General features: G+C 44.7%; 2 protein-coding genes across 5 annotated transcripts in view; one reads left to right on the forward strand and one right to left on the reverse strand.

Moving 5' to 3' along the window:
- Positions 1 to 914: 914 nt before the first annotated feature.
- slc6a16a (solute carrier family 6 member 16a) lies at positions 915 to 17,622 on the reverse strand. 4 transcript variants are annotated; one of them, XM_076995580.1, is made up of 12 exons: positions 17,348 to 17,621; positions 13,369 to 13,597; positions 12,564 to 12,721; positions 10,119 to 10,245; positions 9,619 to 9,794; positions 9,130 to 9,240; positions 8,679 to 8,920; positions 8,332 to 8,512; positions 7,951 to 8,152; positions 3,932 to 4,091; positions 3,467 to 3,629; positions 916 to 2,520 (listed from the first exon to the last, which is right to left on the reverse strand). In XM_076995580.1, exons 2-12 carry the CDS (start codon positions 13,595 to 13,597, stop codon positions 2,191 to 2,193), a joined length of 2,079 nt encoding a protein of 692 aa, XP_076851695.1. In that variant the 5' UTR covers positions 17,348 to 17,621; the 3' UTR covers positions 916 to 2,190. The 4 variants fall into 4 exon arrangements, 3 of the variants coding, with proteins under 3 accessions (XP_076851697.1, XP_076851695.1, XP_076851696.1); XR_013127191.1 differs by having other exon boundaries at positions 2,381 to 2,520; positions 2,860 to 3,629; positions 17,348 to 17,622; XM_076995581.1 differs by lacking the exon at positions 17,348 to 17,621 and having other exon boundaries at positions 13,361 to 13,481.
- A 1,678-nt stretch (positions 17,623 to 19,300) lies between these two features.
- Positions 19,301 to 19,963, forward strand: part of eps8l1a (EPS8 signaling adaptor L1a) — a 9,973-nt gene continuing 9,310 nt past the window's right edge. The window contains exon 1 of the mRNA XM_076995604.1: positions 19,301 to 19,409. The gene's annotated coding sequence lies outside the window, so the exon portion shown is untranslated. The remainder of the gene's footprint in view (positions 19,410 to 19,963) is intronic.

Here is a 19,963-nt window from a genome sequence, read left to right on the forward strand (position 1 = left end):
AACCTTCCTTAAGTGTCTGCTGTGTGTGTGTGTTTGTGTGTGTTTTTCTCCTGTGGAGGATCGTGCATCTGCGAGTGGTTCTGGGCTCCTGCCTCACAGTAACAGAAGTACATCCCACTGTTTTCTTAGCGGGCAGGAATGTGAGGGTGTGCTCACGGCTGGCCACTCTGACTCAGCACACGGCTCTGTGCCATGCTCAGCCCCTGATTGGTCGGATGCTTCTTCACCGTGCAACTTCTTGCAGCTTTAGGTATTTTTATCAGGAGAAATCGTGCAGCTTCTAAAAGGAGAAGGAGGCTTTGTAATGGACACAAATGTTTCTGGCACAGCCCTCTCTCTTCTCAAACCAGTCAAAACCAGTCAAACCAGTCCTCTCTCTTCTCAAACCATTCCTCTCTCCTAACACATTGTCCTCACTCCTCACACACCTGTCTTTTCTCTCCTCACACGCATCCATGGCACATTTCACACACACACACACACACACACACACACACACACACACACACACACACACACACACACTTAATAATAATCTCAGCAGAGTAATTAGAGACCATTAACTACAAAATACACTGCAATACAATGAAATTGTATTTTTATGCTGCATATTTTATCCTGAGGTAAATGTTTTCTATTGAACGTTCTCTGACATGGTCTGATAAGGCTCTCTGGGTGGTAGTTAGTGGCACTGGTGTTATTTCTTTCGATCCTCTAAACAGATCTGGGGTGTTTATATTTAAGAATGCTGAGGTAACTGGAACAGACAGAACTGAGCCCTGCAGGAGACACAACCCGCTGCATGAGCAGGACTGGGGAAGGACATTAAAGTCCGTCCCAGTGTGGGACACAGAGGAAGACAATCACAGCAATCATTCACTCATAGTACAGGGTTGTTTAAATAAGCAATTACTGTGCTGTGGTTTTCGGACAAATGTGAAATATTTTATTTGAAACCAGAGCCTACACACAGTGAGGACCACCCTACCCATCACGGATGACAGGGAACAGAAAGAAGATGCAGGAATATGGAGGGTAATGACATTCTTGAATAAACATTCAGATTCATTAGCACCCGAAATTCAATGAACAAAAGATAATTCAAAATAGGTTATTATAATCAGGTTATTATAGTCAGGTAAAGCAATGCAGAAAGAATAAAATAGTGCAGAAAAAATGAAGAAGGAACACATGGCTATACAGACAGATGACCCAGTTCCTGTAGGACTGCCGCGTCTCTGGAGAGGAACCGAAGTATTAAACACTCCAGGAAGGCACTGAGGATGTGGGGTATTAAACACTCCAGGAGGGCACTGAGGACGTGGGGTGTTAAATACTACAGGAAGGCACTGAGGACGTGGGGTGTTAAACACTCTAGAAAGGCACTGAGGACGTGGGGTATTAAACACTACAGGAGGGCACTGGGGATGTGGGGTATTAAACACTCTAGGAAGGTACTGAGGATGTGGGGTATTAAACACTACAGGAAGGCACTGGGGACGTGGGGTGTTAAACACTCTAGAAAGGCACTGAGGACGTGGGGTATTAAACACTACAGGAAGGCACTGGGGATGTGGTGTATTAAACACTCTAGGAAGGTACTGAGGATGTGGGGTATTAAAACACTACAGGAAGGCACTGGGGAAGTGGGGTATTAAATACTCCAGCAGGAACTGGGGGACATGAGGTATCAAACACTCTGGGGACGTGGGGCATCAAACACTCTGGGGAAAATGGGGTATTACACACTCTGGGGAATGTGGGGTATCAAACACTCTGGGGGACATGGGGTATTAAACACTCTGGGGGACATGGGGTATTAAACACTCTGGGGGACATGGGGTATTAAACACTCTGGGGGACATGCGCAAACTGGCAGTAATGCTGCAGGCAGACTGGGAGTGTCACTGACCACAGCGCTAACAGGAAGAGTACTGCGTTGTGCAGACCAGCACATTAACAGCCATCATTCCAGAATCACTACAGTGAACACACATGGAGTCTTTCTCTGCTTCAGCCAATGAGATCAGTCCAGTAACACCCAATGCAATCGGTCCAGCAACAAACAATGAACAGGCCCCTTCTCCAGGTTTGGCTCCTCCTCCAGGACACGGGGCTGCTGCACCTCAGCTTGGTCTGAGACCTCAGTCGTCTAGTGTTTTTTGTGTCTCTGACTCTCCTTGACCTTCCTTACAGTTCAGTGTCTTCTTCCTCTTCTTCCTCCCCATCCTCCTGTTGTGGAAGGAGACTGTAATGCTCCGCACACCGTGGCAGGAAGGTGCTTTGGGACAGGATGCCGTCGCCGTCCAGTGGGGAGTGATGGTTGTTGAATTCGGCAGAATTACATTTGGAATAGGCTCGGGGTCGCTGGGCCACGCCCCCGTCCTCACCTGCCTGCTCCCACCTGTGTGTTATGTGGGAATGCAGGAACGCAACAGGAACTGGAAGACAGGCGATCACGATGAGCAAGCAGAGCATCGCCAGCGCCCAACCAGGATACTCCAGACTAGTCTCCGCCCCCTTGGGGGAGGGGCAGTGGGAGAGGGAGAAGAGAAGCCAAGTTTATAATTGCTGTGAACCAAATGTACTTTGAATGTTGCCCTACCTCACACCTGGCAGTCAGAAAAGTAAAGTAAAAAGTGTTTTCAGTGTGAAAGCACAGAGATGGCAATGAGAGGTCAGTAAAGGATCTATGAGAAGCAGTTACTCCTTTGGATCTGAATCCAAAGAAAGCTAAGGGGAGGAGTGTCTCCTCTTCCAGTGTGGTAATAGTTCTCGTTTAGCTGTTGGAAGAGCCTCAATAATCCGGCTCTTTTCAACAAAGCAGTCAGAGTTTTGAAGTTCAGTGGCTGAGCCTACCATATACAGCTCTGTAGAGATGTGGAACTGTTTAGGAGTTCAAACATAATCTCTTGAATATTATTCCAGCAGTCATAAGGGCGGCTGTAACGCTGCTGATGGAGCGCTGAAGACCGCAGGAAACTTTCTTCAGAAGTCACTGTGAAAACAGCTCAGAGCAGGTGCTCATCTCAACACTTCTCACGGCCTCTCTGACTGAAACTACGTTTGTCTCTCACTTTACAACTTGGAAACCATGTTGTCATATATTTTATACTGATAGGGTACTAACCCTAGTACTATTTCTAGGAGGACTACTTCACAGGAGGAACAGAGAATCCCCCTTATGCTTGTAATGTGAGTTACAAAGAAAGTACAGAATACAAGTATGTAGTCTCTGAAGCAGGAGTGAGTGTGTGCGTGTGTGTGTATGAATGTGATTTTGTATGTACTCTGTGTGTGTGTGTGTGTGTGTGTGTGTGTGTGTGGGTGTTTGTGTGCATATGTATGTTTGTGTGTTTGTATGTACGTTTGTGTGTGTGTGTGACTGTGCGTGTGTGCATGTGTTTGTGTGTATGTATGTGAGTTTGTATGTGTGTGTGTGTGTGTGTGTGTGTGTGTGTGTTACCGTAGTGTGGTTCCATGCTGTGTAACTGGGCCGTCTGAATACCATGCGCAGGAGACTAGCAGTCAGCAGGCTCAGCATAGCCAGCACACACACATACTTCCACATGTACTTATACACCACTGGGGGGCGCCATTTCAGCATCACCTCCACATCGTCCAGAAATCTGCAGTACAGTAGACAGATTCAGAGTTAGATTCAACACTTGATTGAAATTGCTCAGTGCAAATACAGGCAACACAATGCAGTTTAGCATCTACCAGAAGTGAAAATATTACCCCTGAAACAGTACAATCGAACAATACAATAAGTAACACAGGATATTTACATAGGTATTGTAATAGTTACATAGGTATTTTAATATTTACAGCTATTATATTAAAGCTATTAACAAGATGATATCTCAATTGCAATTTCCAGTAGTAAGCAAAACTACTGAAAAGTTTTTTCAGGTGTTCTGACTGGTACCGATCAGCGCCGTAGATCCAAGCAACACTGATGGTCTCAAAGACGACAACAACGATCAGCGGCAGCGTGGCAGAGTAATCATCGAACATGGAGACGAAGTAGTTCCCACTGCGCTGGGTGAAGAGCAGGCCCATGAAGAAGCCCAGCACACAGCTACACACTACAGGACAGGAATACTGGATTAGACAAGAGCTGGATTACAAGGGTTGGATTATAGGGGTGCTGGATTACAAGAGAGCTGCATTACAGTTACAGGAGTCCTGGACTACAGAAGTGTTCTACAGGAGTGCTGGATTATATGTCAGTATGATTGAGTGTGTCAGTTTGAGTGAGTTTGTATGTGTCATGGTTAGCTTCACCCCTCCTGTCATTCTGTCTTTTAGTACTCCATGTGTTTTGATTTCTTTAATGTGCCTTTATTTTGAAATCCCTCGTTCATTCTGTTTCCAGTTTTTATTGAAGTTGCCTGCAATGACTTTTTAAATGCAGCAGATGTTGCCATGAAGTGATACTACAACACAGTTTCAACACCATGTCGATACAGTTGGGGAATTGTGCCATACACCAAATGAGGCCTCATCTGCTCATCACTAACTTACACTAAAGGCAAACACTAATACACTGAACAGGGGAGACATAAAGGCAAGTAATATAGACATGAAACAGCAATATTGCAAATAGCATATAAACTAAGAGTACTTACAATAACGCACAAAACAAGATAAACACAGGACTTAATACACTGACTCAGACAAGGAACCAAACGAGACACACCTGAAAAGAATCATGAGGGGAGAAGTTGAAGGGTGGGGCGTGAAGTACGACACAACCAGGAATTTCAAAATAAAGACACACAAAAGAAATCAAAACACATGGAGAACTAAAAGACAGAATGACAGGAGGGGTGAAGCTAACTGACAGTATGTGTGTGAGTGAGTGTGTGTGAGAACTTGAAAAAGACCTCAGGGAAGCACATCACATTTCACACTAGAGTCACAAACCTAAGAGAACTGTACAGACTACAATTACTTGAAGATTACTTCAACTGGAAACTTCAATCCAGCAGTTAATAAACTGAGAGAGAAAGCATGCAGGGTATTCTATGCAGTCAAATTCAAATTCAAATACCGATTCAAATTTGGCAAAAAGTATTCCCGTCTATTATAGAACCAATTCTATTGTATAGTACTGAGGTATGGGGGTGACTCACAAACCACAATTTTGAACAATGGAACAGACACCCAATTGAAATAATGCACTCTAAATTTTGTAAAAGTATTCTGCATGTTCACAGGAAGACCACAAATAATGCCTGTAGAGCTGAATTAGGTCAATTCTAACTATTACTCAGTTTTTAAAAAGGAGTATTACTGTAAATATTGTCTACATTTTAAAAACAGTGACCCCCACTCCTACCACTACAAAGCCCTGCAATGCCAAGAGCTGAGTAGATAGAAGAGTCCTCACACAGTTGGTCCTGACACTGAGCTCACTAACCAACACTTACACTGTTCCACATCAGGACCAGACTGGAATACAATCAGTCAGGCCAAACCAAATTATAACACTTCAAAGTACAAAGTACAAAGTTGACAAAGTACAGACTCAGTGAACACAGCGTGGCCATCCCGAACAAGATACAAGAGATCATGGCTGCCTAGAGAGCAGAGACTCTGCAGCAGTGTAACAGTGTCACTGTAGAGACAAAGCTGCACTTCCTCACTGAATGTGAAACATTTTACTAAATACATCAACTACTAAATACATCTACTTCACAAAATTTGAACTGATTCACCACAACTTTAAGTCTCTAGCTAATACCCACAAACTCTCCGTCCTCCTGGGCGAAAAAAAAGAAAGCAGCACTTTAGCAGGGCGATATGTCTCTGCCTTACACATGAGGAACAGTGAGTAACACACACACAGACACACACACACAAACAGACTGTACTGCCCTGTTTATAAACACTGATTACATTGATCTATTTATTTCTCCCTCCTCTTCTTATATTATTTATTTCCTTTCCTTTATTTTCACTTCTTCACCTTTTTTCTTCACTCTACAGTTTTTCTCAATTACTAAAACACAAAACTCTGTTGTCTGAACCAAATTCTCAGTGTCCTAAACCCATTTATTGGAAGTGTCACCCATTTGGCAGAAATATAAGCACATTTCACCTACTTAGTCACAACAGGTTCAACCTTTTGTCAGAACATTAAGCATTTTTCACCTATTAAGACACAGTTTGCAAACGTATTTTCACCCACTGAAACACATACTGCACTGTGATGTACTTGGGTTGCATAATGTAAAGCACAGGTAGCAAAAGTGAAACTCAAATAAAGCACTGGTCTTACAACTTAAGGGCAGTTGTGGCCTGGTGGTTAGGGAACTGGTCTTGTGACTGGAGGGTTGTGGGTTCGATTCCCAGGCCTGAGGCCATGATTGAGGTGCCCCTGAGCAAGGCCCTTAACCCTCAATTGCTCACTTATATAAAAAATGAGATAAAAATGTAAGTTGCTCTGGATAAGGGTGTTTGCCAAATGCCATAAAATGTAAATGTAAACTTAAGCATAGCCAATCTAAATTAATCACACATATGACAAATGATGTGAAAAAACCAATATAAGCCAGTACAAGGAGGCCTGGATGTAGAAGTTTCACTATGGATAGAAACAGAGAGAGTAAGAGAAGAGAGTAAGAGATGGAAGAGGAGACTTCTCTCATAGCCAGTCTTGTCCATGGATTGACTATGAGAGAAGCAGGACTCTGAGTTCAGCCCAATGAGTAGATTCACTGTGTCCACCATAGTCCAAACATTCATAGAGGAGACCAGGTAGTTGCTTTATTCATTTCGTATATGCTTACAGTTTGACTCAGTAAAAATTCAAGATCTGTAAAAATTCAAGTTTCATTACAAGAATTTCCTAAAACATTTGTAGACTTGGTGCTGCATGTAATATTTTGTAATGGCATGTTCTTTTGTTGAATCGCAAGATCGGGGGGGACGGGGACGTCTATGTTGAACCCACACCAAGAGACCCTCATTGTTGACATGGTCCGTCAGAACAATGCAATCACACTGCATGAAATACAGCAGAAAATAATTGATGACCATGTCAACTGTGAAGGCATCAACAGTATCAGACTTTGCACCATCGTTCGTGTCCTAAAACACAACAGGATGCGGATGAAGCAACTGTAAAGAGTAGCCTTTGACCACAACTCAGAAGGGGTGAATACACTGTATGCACTTCTGTTGTAGATTGTAGTGTATTTCTTTACATGATGTATGCAGTATATAATTACTAATTTTTGCTAAACAAGGGTTTTGTTTTGAAACTGCATTTTCCTTTGTGGACAATAAAGATTATTTCTACAGCTTCATGATCTGATCATTGTGTTTTCCTTTTTCAGTGTTGTGTGTAATGACTGTTCAGTGCTGTTTTTCATTTTGACTGACTCGAGACTTGATTTGACAACATTGTTTGGTTTTGAGCACTGCTTGAAGTGTTTTGAGGCAACAGTTTGGTTCTGCAGGAAGAGTCAGAGGTTTTGTGAATTCAGCATGTGAATTGGGTTTTGTGTATACAGTTTGGAGAAATGGATGCATGGTTTCAGGAAATGTGTCTTGGCAATTGGGAAAAACTGTAATATCTTCATGTTCAGGTTTATCATAATTAGAATTGTTCATATTTTTAATTGATTTATTCATGTTGTTTTACAATAACATTGTTTTGACAATACTGTAACTGGATGGTCATGCCAATAAAGCTTATTTAATTAAACTGAATTGAGTGTGTATGTGTGAATGTGAGTGTGTGTGTGTGACTATGTGTGAGTGAGTGAGTGTGTGTGTGTGAATGTTGATGTGTGTGTGTGAGTGAGTGTGTGAATGTATCTGAATTAATGTGAGTGTGTGTGTGAGTGTTTCTGAGTGAGTGTGAAAGAATAAGTGTGAGTAAGTTTGAGTTCATATGAGTGTGTGTGAGTGAGTGTGAGTGTGTGTGAGTGAAACCTGTGAACATTGTTTTGTGGCGTCCCAGCAGTTTGAAGTTGTCTATGAGGGGTGTGAGGATTCCCTGCATGGTGCCAAACATGGTGGAAAGTCCCAGGTTGAGGAGCATGAGGAAGAACAGGGCCGACCAGAAGGGGCTGGCGGGGAAGAGGGCCATGGCCTCGGTGAAGGCAATGAACGCCAAGCCTGTCCCCTCCACACCCTGTGCCAGGAAAACACACAAATGTAGCGATGGTCCTACACTGGATATTCTCACTGGATATTCTATTTCTGTTACATGAAATGAACAGAAACTACTCAATCAAGGGTACACAACCAAAGGTACTGAACTGATGGTACTCAACAAAAGATACACAACCAAGGGCACATAACATACTCAACCTTGTTCATTTCTCTTTCCAGGTCACAGTCTGTGATGTTTGACCCTAGCAGGCTCCCATACTGGCTGTACCACGTCCTGTACTCATGCAGCAGGACGGATCCAGGATCCGAGATGTTGAATGGTGGGAACCATTGATGAGAGGAGTCTCTAGCTGCTATCCCTGCCATCGTTGCCACATTCCTGTACCATGCCACACACAAACACACACTCACGTGACCATACACTCTGTAGTAATGTTCTTAGGAAACACTCGCTCACATGACCACTCACTCTGTAGTGATGTTCTTGGCAAACACACTCACGTGGCCACACACTCTGTAGTGATGTTCTTGGCAAACACACTCACGTGGCCACACACTCCAGAGCAATATTCTTGGCTCGGAAGCCCAGGACCATGAAGACGACGAGGGAGGCCAGGACCGAGGTCATGAAGTTGATACCAGAGACTATGATGGCATCACGGTGGCAGTTGTTGTGGACGGGGTTGTAGGATGAGTAAGCAATCACAGAGCCATAGCCCAGCCCAAGAGCGAAGAACACCTGAGTGGCAGCCTGTCGCCACACCTGCACCTCACGCCAGATCTCCAACTACAGCCAGAAACAGAGCTGAGGACGTTTACATGGCAAGGACAATAATAAATCCTGCATCGTGTCAAAACCACTGTGCTGGAATGCAAAGGTACAATGAAACCCACCCAGCTACAGAGCAAGAGGATCAGACACTGCGTTCACTCCAGCTTCTCCTACAGATAGGGTTATAGGTTAAGGGTAAGGGATAAGGGTCAGGTTCTTCATACCTTAGGGTAGAACATGTAAGTGATGCCCTCAGCTGCCCCATCCAGCATGAGCCCTCTGATCAGGAAACAGATTAGCACAGCGTATGGGAAAATAGAGGAGAAGTACATCACCTGGAGACAGACAGAGAGAGACACACAGACAGAAACAGACAGACGGATACACACAGACAGACTGAGGCATGGGTTCAGGACTGTTGGTCCCACAGTGTTCCAGTGCATACATTCACAGTGTTTACACTAGGTATGTTTAAGGGCGGGACACTACGTTTATCAATAGCAATATGAATAAATGGGTGTATGTGTGCGTGTGTGAGTTTGTGTATGTGTGTGTTAAAATGTGTGTGTGTGTGTGTGTGTGCTTGCGTGTAAGTGTGTGTGTTGTGTAAATGTGTGTATGAGCGTGTGTGTGTGTGTAAGTACAGTATAAGTGTGTGTGTGTGTGTATGAGCATGTGTGAGTGTCTTTGTGTGTATGTTGTACACACAGTACCTTGGCAGAGGACTTTATGCCCTTGATCATGGCCAGAGAGACCATAGCCCAGGCAGCCAGGAGGCAGCCTGTTATGATGGGGTTGAACTCTCCAGACTGCTCTATAGAGTCAGAGATATCCAGAGCCTTCCGGAACCAGAAGAAGGATGTAGGGGAGCTAGCTTCACACTCCTTCACTGAGGAACAGAGTCAGAGAAAGCAGGGAAGAGAGAGAGAAAGAGATTGATACTTTGTTGTGAAGTGGAAAGACTTTTGACCTCTTGAGCAACAATGGGGAGTCAAGACACACAAGCCTCACCATGGCAACAACCTAACAACCATGTCAACAACCGAACAACCAGATCAACATCCACACAACCCAGAGGAACAGGTTTGCCTTTGTATTTTATACAAAAAGAAAATGGCACTATTGAATTGCAGTTTTCATCTGAGAGAGGTACATCTGCATTTGAAATAAACCTGAATGACATCACATGTATTTGCTTTATGTGTGCACACACCTGTCCTGTTGCCACCTGGTTCCACCGGGCACTGTTGCCATGGTAATGGGTATTGGAAGGAATTCCCAAAATAAAAGAGAGCCCAGGCAATGATCACATTATAGTACAAAGCCACAAAGAAACATACCTGCAGAGAGAGAGAGAAAAAAAAGAGATAGAGGGAGAGAGAGAGAAAGAGAGAGGGAGGGAGAGAGAGAGAGGAACAGAGAGAGAGAGAGAGAGGGAGAGAGAAAGGGAGAATGAGAGAGAGGGAGATAGAGAGAGAATATAAATAATAGATCGCACCATATGAGTGACTATACACATGCATCTCAACGCACCCTCACAGTCACTCACACAACACTGTACGAACCTGCATACCACATTATACACTGTTATACTGTACACTATATACCACATTATACACTATGTTATACTGTACAATATATACCACATTATACACTGTTATACAGTACAATATATATAACATTATACAGTTATTCTGTACACCATATACCATGTTAAGAAGGGCAGTCATGGCCTGGTGGTTAGGGAACTGGTCTTGTGACCAGAGGGTCGTGGGTTCGATTCCCAGACCTGAGGCCATGACTGAGGTACCCCTGAGCAAGGCCCTTAACCCTCAATTGCTCACTTGTATAAAAATTAGATAAAAATGTAAGTCGCTCTGGATAAGGACCTTATATATTATACACAGTGCTACACAATACACATTTCTCCATATTTTTACATATTTTTTAATGTTATGATGTAACATGTTGTCACGGTATGGAGGCCACCTGCCACCTGCCTCAGCAGCAGCATTTCATCCTGTTATTTTTACTTATTAAACTCTGTTCTTCCCTGAGGCTGGCGTGATCTCTTAATCCCTGATACTGGTGTGATCTCTTAATCCTTGAGTCTGGTGTGATCTCTTAATCCTTGAGTCTGGTGTGATCTCTTAATCCCTGAGACTGGTGTGATCTCTTAATCCTTGAGACTGGTGTGATCTCTTCATCCTTGAGACTAGCTAGGGTGACCAGACGTCCTCTTTTTCCTGGACATGTCCTACTTTTGAGACCTAAAAAAATGTCCGGGGGGGATTTCAAAATCGTCCTGGATTTTTCGAAGGAAGTGTGGGTAGATCACATGACATTAAAAAGTAGTGGATGAATGACAGGCTATCGTCCATCTGCACTGACGGTTGTATTTTGATTGACATACATGGTAGCCAACCCAACGTCTAGGGTTTGACACACGCTACCCCCCTGGTCAACAATCGACACACGCCGCTAAAAAATAAATTTGTAAAAGGTGTCCGCCTTTTCAGAAACCCAAATCTGGTCACCCTAAGACTAGTGTGATCTCTTAATCTTTGAGACTGGTGTGATCTCTTAATCCCTGAGACTGGCATGATTTTTTTAGTGATCTCTTAATCCCAGAGATTGGTGTGATCTCTTTAGTGATCTCTTAATCCCAGAGACTGGTGTGATCTCTTAATCCCAAAGACTGGCGTGATCTCTTAATCCCTGAGACTGGCATGATCTCTTAATCCCTGAGACTAGCATGATCTCTTTAGTGATCTCTTAATCCCAGAGACTGGTGTGATCAAGTCCCACACTTCTGTGACTGGAACCAGCCACAGTGTTACAGTCACTTAACATCACAACATGCACTCATTGGCCACTTTATTAGGTACACCTGACCAACTGCTCATTAATGCAAATATCGAATCAGCCAATCACATGGCAGCCACTCAATGCATTTAGGTATGTAGACATGGCCAAGACGATCTGCTACAGTTCAAACCGAGCATCAGAATGGGGAAGAAAGGTGATTTAAGTGACTTTGAACGTGGCATGGTTGTTGGTGCCAGACGGGCTGATCTGAGTATTTCAGAATCTGCTAATCTACTAGAATTTTTACGCACAACCATCTCTAGGATTTAAAAAATCCAGTGAGTGGCAGTTCTGTGGGTGCAAATGCCTTGTTGATGCCAGAGGTCAGAGGAGAATGGCCAGACTGGTTCGAGCTGATAGAACGGCAACAGTAACTCAAATTACCAGAGGCATGGAGAAGAGCAAGATTGGAAAAACGTTGCCTGGTCTGATGAGTCTAAATTTCTGCTGCGACATTCGGATGGTTTGGTGTCAACAACATGAAAGCATGGATCCATCCTTCCTTGTATCAACAGTTCAGGCTGGTGGTGGTGCAATGGTGGTGCAAGATCTCAATCCAATAGGATGGATGTGCAGCTGATAAATCTGCCACAACTGCGTGATGCTATCGTGTCAATATGGACCAGACTCTCTGAGGAATGTTTCCAGTACCTTGTTGAATCTATGCCACGAAGGATTAAGGCAGTTCTGAAGGCAAAAGGGGGTCCAACCTGGTACTAGCAAGGTGTACCTAATCAAGTGGGCGGTGAGTGAATGTCTCAATATATGTTTGTGTGTGTGTTTGTGTTACCATGCAGCTGGAGTAGCCAATCCCAGCGAGGCGTGGTGAGATGTGCTTCCAGACTCCGATGCTGCCCTGCCGAATACTCTGGCCAGCAGCCAGTTCCATGAAGAAGAGAGGCACCCCAACGACCAGGAGCAACATTACATATAACAGCAGGAAGGCCCCTGTGCACGAAAAGAGAGGGAGAGAGAGAGAGGGAAGGGGAGAGAAAGAGAGAGAGAGAGGGAGAGAGAGTGCGGGAGGGAGAGGAAGAGGGAGAGAGAAGCAGAGAGAGAGGGAGAGGGAGAAAGAATGAGAGAGAGGGAGGGCGAGAGAAAGAGGGAGAGAGAGAGAAGGAAAGAGAGTCAGACAGAGAGAGAGAGAGAGAGAGAGCCCAAGTGGGTATTGTGGTCTGTCTAATGAAGACCACACATCAGTGGTGATATATGAGATCTTGGAATGGATAGAAAAATTGGAGTTATAACTGTATCAAATTCAAAACAACAGAATGAAGACACTTCTGTATGAAACTGTTCCTACATACTGTTCCTACAGCCAAAGGGAGTTTGAATTATGTGGTAACAGTGTTTAACTATGACCCTCTCAGACCTAAAAAAAAAATACACACTCCCACAACCACACATATTCACAACCACACACACAACCACTCACTCCCATAACCACACACTGCCACAACCACACACACACACACACAAAAACACTCCCATTACCATACATATTCACAACCACACACACTCACAACAACACAAACTTCCAAAAGCACTCACACCCTCAACCCAACACACACCCACAACCACACATACCCATGTACCTCCTCCGTTTTGGTGACAAAGATAGGGGAATCTCCACACGTTGCCAAGGCCCACGCTGAAGCCCACCTGGGCCAGCACATACTGCAGCTTACTGTCCCACGCAGGACGATCCACCCCCTCCCACACCCCTACTGCAGGCTCCGCCCCCTCTACCGACACCAAAGCTGTTGAGGAGTGGCTCTCTGCCAGTCCAGGACCATCGTCACTAGGCAACGGAGCTTTCTCCATCTAGAAAGATGAAAAGATGCTTGAACATTTTTGAAGCCCAAAAGATGAACAAGCATGGTTAGTGCAGACATTGTGTGTTTCTGATTTGTTCTTATGTGTCACCTCAATGTCTGGGCATCGGTATTGTGTGCTCGTGCTAGACACCACACTCACACTGGCATTCTAATAGTGATGAAAAGCTTTTCAATTCTATTTTCTGCTGCAGAACAGTTTGTACTGAACCGGTGAATATGGATTATGTAACACTAAGTTGAGTGTGCATGTGAAAATGGCCTTCTTGAGTTTACCATGAATGTACATCTTTGTTCAAACATTCCAAACACGGCAGGAACTTCAAGTGCCCCAGAGAGAAGAGAAAGACAAACACAGCTTCACTTCACTCTCTGTGTTGTTCTCTCCTCTCTCCCTACTGTTCTCTGTGCTGTTCTCTTCTGTCTCTGAGTTGTTCTCTCCTCTCTCTCTGTGCTGTACTCTTCCCTCTCTCTGTACTGTTCTCCTCTCTCTCTGGGCTGTTCACTCCTCTGTGCTGTACTCTCCTCTCTCTCTGTGCTGTTCTCTCCTCTCTCTCTCTCTGTGCTGTTCTCTCCTCTCTCTCTGTGCTGTTCTCTCCTCTCTCTCTCTCTCTCTGTGCTGTACTCTTCCCTCTCTCTGTACTGTTCTCCTCTCTCTCTGGGCTGTTCACTCCTCTGTGCTGTTCTCTCCTCTCTCTCTGTGCTGTTCTCTCCTCTCTCTCTCTCTGTGCTGTGCCTTTATTTAAGAAGAGTAACAACAGCATGGAGAGGTCTGACTCCCAGGGCGATGGGTGAGGGTTCACCCAGAACATCAACGCCTCACGCAGAGGATCGGCATTTCTAAATACTAATTAAACTAAGAAAGGACGCAGTAGACCTAAATCAAACACATCCACCAAATGCAACAACACATTTTAAGTATTAAGTATGCAACGTTCAGGGAGTCCTGAGTCGTCTCGTGATAGTGCAGAGTGGTCTGGGTTTATGGCTGACCAGCAGACCTGGGAGCTCCTGGCTGCTGTCAGAAGTATCAGAAGTCTCCACACTGACATGAGAGCGCACACGCCTCCGACCACTCATTGGAGTAGTCCTTGGCCACGAGGGTAGGGGGCAGGGCAACTGCAAAATAAACACAGCTTGCAGCCGTTTGGATTGTGCAGTGCAGCTCACTAACATCTCTACTCTCATAAGCCGAGATTTGATGGGTTCTTTCTTAGTTTTGTTTTGTTCTTTCTCTTCACAGATGGCTTTTTAAATGGTGCAGGTAATTGTTAAATTCTGAACAAAAGTTTTAGGCTCCTGCCCAGATCTGGTGCTTCTGCCTATGGCACAGATGCTTTGTCTGCTTTGCAGGATTTCACTAAATGAAAATGCAATTAGGAGGTGTTTTTACTTTAAAGCAAGCAGCAGAGTCATCCCGAATAGGGTGCTTTTTAATCCACTGCTTTAGAAACTACTGCTTTAGAACCCACTGGACAATTTCTTCCTGTTGGTTAGCAAGCACCCCTAATTATGCTGCTAAATTTCAGATTTGTTTCAGTTAGTTCCCCAGCAACGTTTAGATTTTATGTCTGAACTCAAAATGGTTATCCTGAACATTTACCAAAGATCTCACTTAAATGTTGTCTTTGAGTGTTTGTTATTTGTGTAAGTTTTCCTGCAACACGCCCACTAACTACACGTGCAATTTATTGGACAAGCTGGGCAAAAAGCAAAAAGCAGTGTTTATTTAGAATTTCAGGAAATAATAGCCTCCGTGTTCAGTTTGAGACACAGCACAGGGATCCCACATACTCTCAAACCGGAGTGGAAAAGCACAGAGCCCTGGCCAAGGGAGAGAGGGGTGTGGCCTAGCACGGAGGCCTGGTCAACAGAGAGAGGGGTGTGGCCTAGCACGGAGGCCTGGTCAAGGGAGAGAGGGGTGTGGCCTAGCACGGAGGCCTGGCCAAGGGAAAGAGGGGTGTGGCCTAGCACGGAGGCCTGGTCAACAGAGAGAGGGGTGTGGCCTAGCACGGAGGCCTGGTCAAGGGAGAGAGGGGTGTGGCCTAGCACGGAGGCCTGGTCAACAGAGAGAAGGGTGTGGCCTAGCACGGAGGCCTGGTCAACAGAGAGAGGGGTGTGGCCTAGCACAAAGCCCTGGTCAACAGAGAGAGGGGTGTGGCCTAGCACAGAAGCCTGGCCAATAGAGAGAGAGGTGTGGCCTGGCACGGAGCCCTGGCCAAGGGAGATCGGGGTGTGGTCTGGCACAACGCCTTGGCTAATGGAGAGAGGGCTGTGGGAGGGACAGAGGGGTGTGGCACTGCGTCACAGGTTAGGGAAAAGCATTCTAACCTTCCTGACGGAACAGTCTGTTCTGTCAGTCTGTTGGTAATGTGAAATACGTCACAACCTGCCAAGACCCCCATAGCTAAAAGTCCTAATTAACCCCCAGTGTGCCACCATGCTCCACTCAGACCTGCATCAGTCTGCCCTGTGTGCAGTGCACGGGTGCAGTGGCCTTCCCCTGGCTGAGTCTGGCTGTCAAATGGAGAGTGAAGACTCCCTCTTCTCCAGAATCACCACACACTTAAATCAGGGCTTCACTAACACTGTACTGTGTTATTTAACACTCTAGCCAGGACGTTAGTCTGATAGTATTCTAAACTCTGGCCTGCCTATGGTCATGTGAGGATATATATTGGTTTTCCACGTAACCTCTTGCCTTTATGTGATTGAATGTGAATGCTGTGTGTAATTTCTGTAAAATTAAACGTTGGTCCGTTCTGTGGTCATTTCATTAGGCTTCACCCCGTAGTTTCTCTCTCCCAGGAATAACGTAAGTTCTTTGACCCCCGTCCCCTCTGTTTCTATATATAACGTATCCTGTGGTGGTCAAGTGAGCAGTGTCGGTCAGCGTACAGGCACGTGCTGAGATTTCTCACACCTATACGAACAAGGACTTTGATTTATTTCGATGAACATCACTGTCCTCCCGCACACTTGATTGGCTACAAAGCTGCTCCTCTGCGCGCACATCTCCTAAGCTTTAGAAAGCTGCGACAAAAACATAAAATATGTGTGTGTACGTGTGCGTGCGTGTGTGCGCGCATGTGTGTGTGTAGTGTGTTTGTGTGTGCGCATGTGTGCGCGCGCGCGCGTGTGTGTGTGTGTGTGTGTGTGTGTGTGTGTGTTCAAAGGCACCTTGAAAAACAGGCGTTGATGACTTTTATCTTTTATCTTTACGTTACAGCTGTTTGTGGCGGTTTGACTTTTTGAGTGAATTGTTACCCAAGATCGCGTGTAGAGCTGGTTACACTGAAATATTCCACTGTAATTCCGCATTTAAAGTTTTACGACTTTACACTGGTGCCGTACGTGGGACTGTTTCGAAGAACTCCTCTTGTCTAGTCTGTCAACCGACAGCTGCTCTTCCCATGCATGGACTTGTATTCAGCACTATGGCAACATAATCATATTATGAAAAGTATCAGTACGTCTGTTTCCAAATAAACTGGAGTAAATTATTTGTTTACTCTTATGCAATGGACACGACTGTACGGCAGAACTACCGACTGTATAGCAGAACACGTCACATTACGTGATTTAAATAAGTTAACATTTACATGACGTTATCACGCTGATCTAAATATATGCAACTGCCGTGTAACGTATAGACTACAAGACCCTGGCGCGCGGCTGCCGCGCGGGGACGCGAGGCGTTCTCGTGGCTTCGTTTTGTGCGCTCGTGCCAGCTGCTTACCTCAACGTGTTTTGGGGGGGGGTCCCTCGCGCCGTTCACACCGCTTTGTCCGGTCTTTTCGCACCCGTTTCTTCCCCCAGTTAACTGTACGTTACTCTATGTCCATCCCTGGTCAAGAGTAGAAAGACGTGATCGTCCGTTTGTCTTTAACTGACGCTTTAAGTCCTCTTCGCCACGTCGGTAGGGTTAGTACCGATAACTTCTACAGTCGTGAAACTTAAGACCGCGTGTGCTTCGGTGCTCGCTCATTGGACCACTATTACCGGGCTGCGCGCCCCTGCAGCGAAGGACCCCGCCTTCTACACGGACCATGGGCACGCTGTGGGGTTTTTGCCGTACTCGTAGCGTAGGAGACCTACTGAAACCTTTATTGGGTCTGCTATTGGGTATGGTTTGCGCTTAAAGTGTGTAAAAAGCGCTTAAACTCCGTAAAAAAAGGCAAAAATGGTAACAGTCCCATATGAAGCGGTGGAATTGTGGATTGTGTGTGAGAGAGGTAACTTATAAAAGGCGAAGAGAGTTTTGCACATTTTAGAAGCCTACCCTTTAGCCAACCACTCACATATAATTCGCGATTACATGTGCAGAGAAGACAATTCTACAGTGTAAAGTACAGTAATAATGTACGCAAAAACGCTAAAACCTTTCCTCCACGAGTCTCTGTTGTCCGCAGGCTGTTACGTAATTACATCCCTGCGTGCTGTCGTGTGTCCTCCACAAGAGGGCGGTAGCGTCATGAAAGATTGTGCTTGGAAAGGCCGAAGCGTCTCTGCAAAATTCCCCACAATGCATACAACCTGTATAGGGGAAAAATCAGCATTTCACGCAATTTCCTCTCATGAGCATACTGAAGGTGACTGGTCCCATGGACGTAATTTTGATTTCAAATGTGGGGGGGGACATGGATTCGTCGCTATTTAAATATTTGGTTTTAACCGTAAAAACTGGGGGGGACCAAAGCCGGCTTTTGAAAAAGTGGGGGGGACATGACCCCCCCGCCCCCCCCCCCAATTACGTCCGTGACTGGTCCACAAGGTGGCTCAGGGTTTTTACCGCGTTAGTTCAAGCAAAGATTTTACTCAGAAGGTTTGGTACTATTTCATACAAAACAAAAATTAAAAGAAACATGGTGCAACGCTGTCACAGATTAGGAGATTGTGCTAATAATGAGTATATGTATCTTAATAAGCCACTGAGTGTCTGAGATGTTCGGGTCCAGAATAGTTTGTTTGAGTCCTGAAGAATTTGTTTGTGCACTGAGAAGTGACTGTCGCTGGCTTACATGACCATCAGAGAAGAATCCAAAGGAAATTTAAGCACAGCAATGACCACTGGCTACACAGACTGTACTGGAGGCCAACATGTCTACAGAATGTCAGTCATGTGGAACAGAAACTGTTCAGGTGCTTCTGAAAATCGTATTATAATAATTGATCAAGTCAATCTATGACATCACCATGCCACTTTTGTCATGTATTACACCGTAACAAAAAATAATGAAACTTTTCTAACAAATAGAACCAATAACCAATTCTCTGCAAGTGCACCGGTGGCATCAGCAGTGACTGATGTAATGACATTCCTGTAATACTTTTGGGAACTGGACAGACAGGCTGAGCTGCAGAACTACCCCGAAACAGAGCGACAAGTTGTGTGTGCAGTCACATAAATGTGGGTGTGTATAGGTGTGTTTAGGTGTGCACGTGTGTACAGCTGTGTAAATAATTATGGATGGATGTGAGAGCAGAAATACACTTTTAAATTATCCACAAACATTGCTTGTCATCTTATGTTTGGTCCCTCTAGATTGTTTCTGTAGATCAGGCAGTGAGTCAGAATGCACACACAGAGACAGAAAGAGAGAAAGAGAATATGAGATAAGGAGAGAGAGGGAGGGAGAGAGCGGGTGTGTGTGTGTGTGAGAGAGAGAGAGATAGCAAGAAAGAGAGAGAGAGAGGGAAGGAAAGCTGGCAGACTCCAGACACAGGTTCTTGTTTTTCTTGTTTCCGTGTTTCTGTAGTAGATGTAAGCGGAGAGAGACAGAGACACACGTACACTTAAGGTAAGAGTTTGACAGAATAACAGAATGAAATGTTTTTACATTTACATCCATCAGCTGTTGCTGAAAATGGTTATGGTAGTGTAGCAAGATGGAAGGGCTGAATAATATTACTGATTTTAATAAAGTCTCAAAACTGAATCCCTATTGATGTCATATGTGTATGTTATGAATTTGGACAGCTTATAGTTTGTTTACATTTTGCATTCAGCAGACACTCTTCACCAGATCGACTTACAAGGTGCTTTTTTACAGAATGTATCCTAGTCAGTACAGTAGGTTAGTCAAAGATACAGTTGAACTAGAACACTGTTAAATACAGTGCTGAGACCCAGAAGTGCAAAATAAGTATGAATACTGTATTAAACAATAATAATTGCTAAACCAAACTGAATCCCAGAGCACCATACAGTAAGTGCGGGACTGATCAGACATGCGTGACCAACTGTACTTGCTTTGGTGTGACATGCCTCTTACGTTTGTGGCTTTTTTGTGACATGCCTCTTAGTTTTGTGGCTTTTTTGGTATACTAAAACAAGTTCCACATTGCCCCAGCA

This window comes from Brachyhypopomus gauderio, chromosome 2, assembly GCF_052324685.1.
Source record: "Brachyhypopomus gauderio isolate BG-103 chromosome 2, BGAUD_0.2, whole genome shotgun sequence".
Lineage (NCBI taxonomy): Eukaryota > Metazoa > Chordata > Actinopteri > Gymnotiformes > Hypopomidae > Brachyhypopomus > Brachyhypopomus gauderio.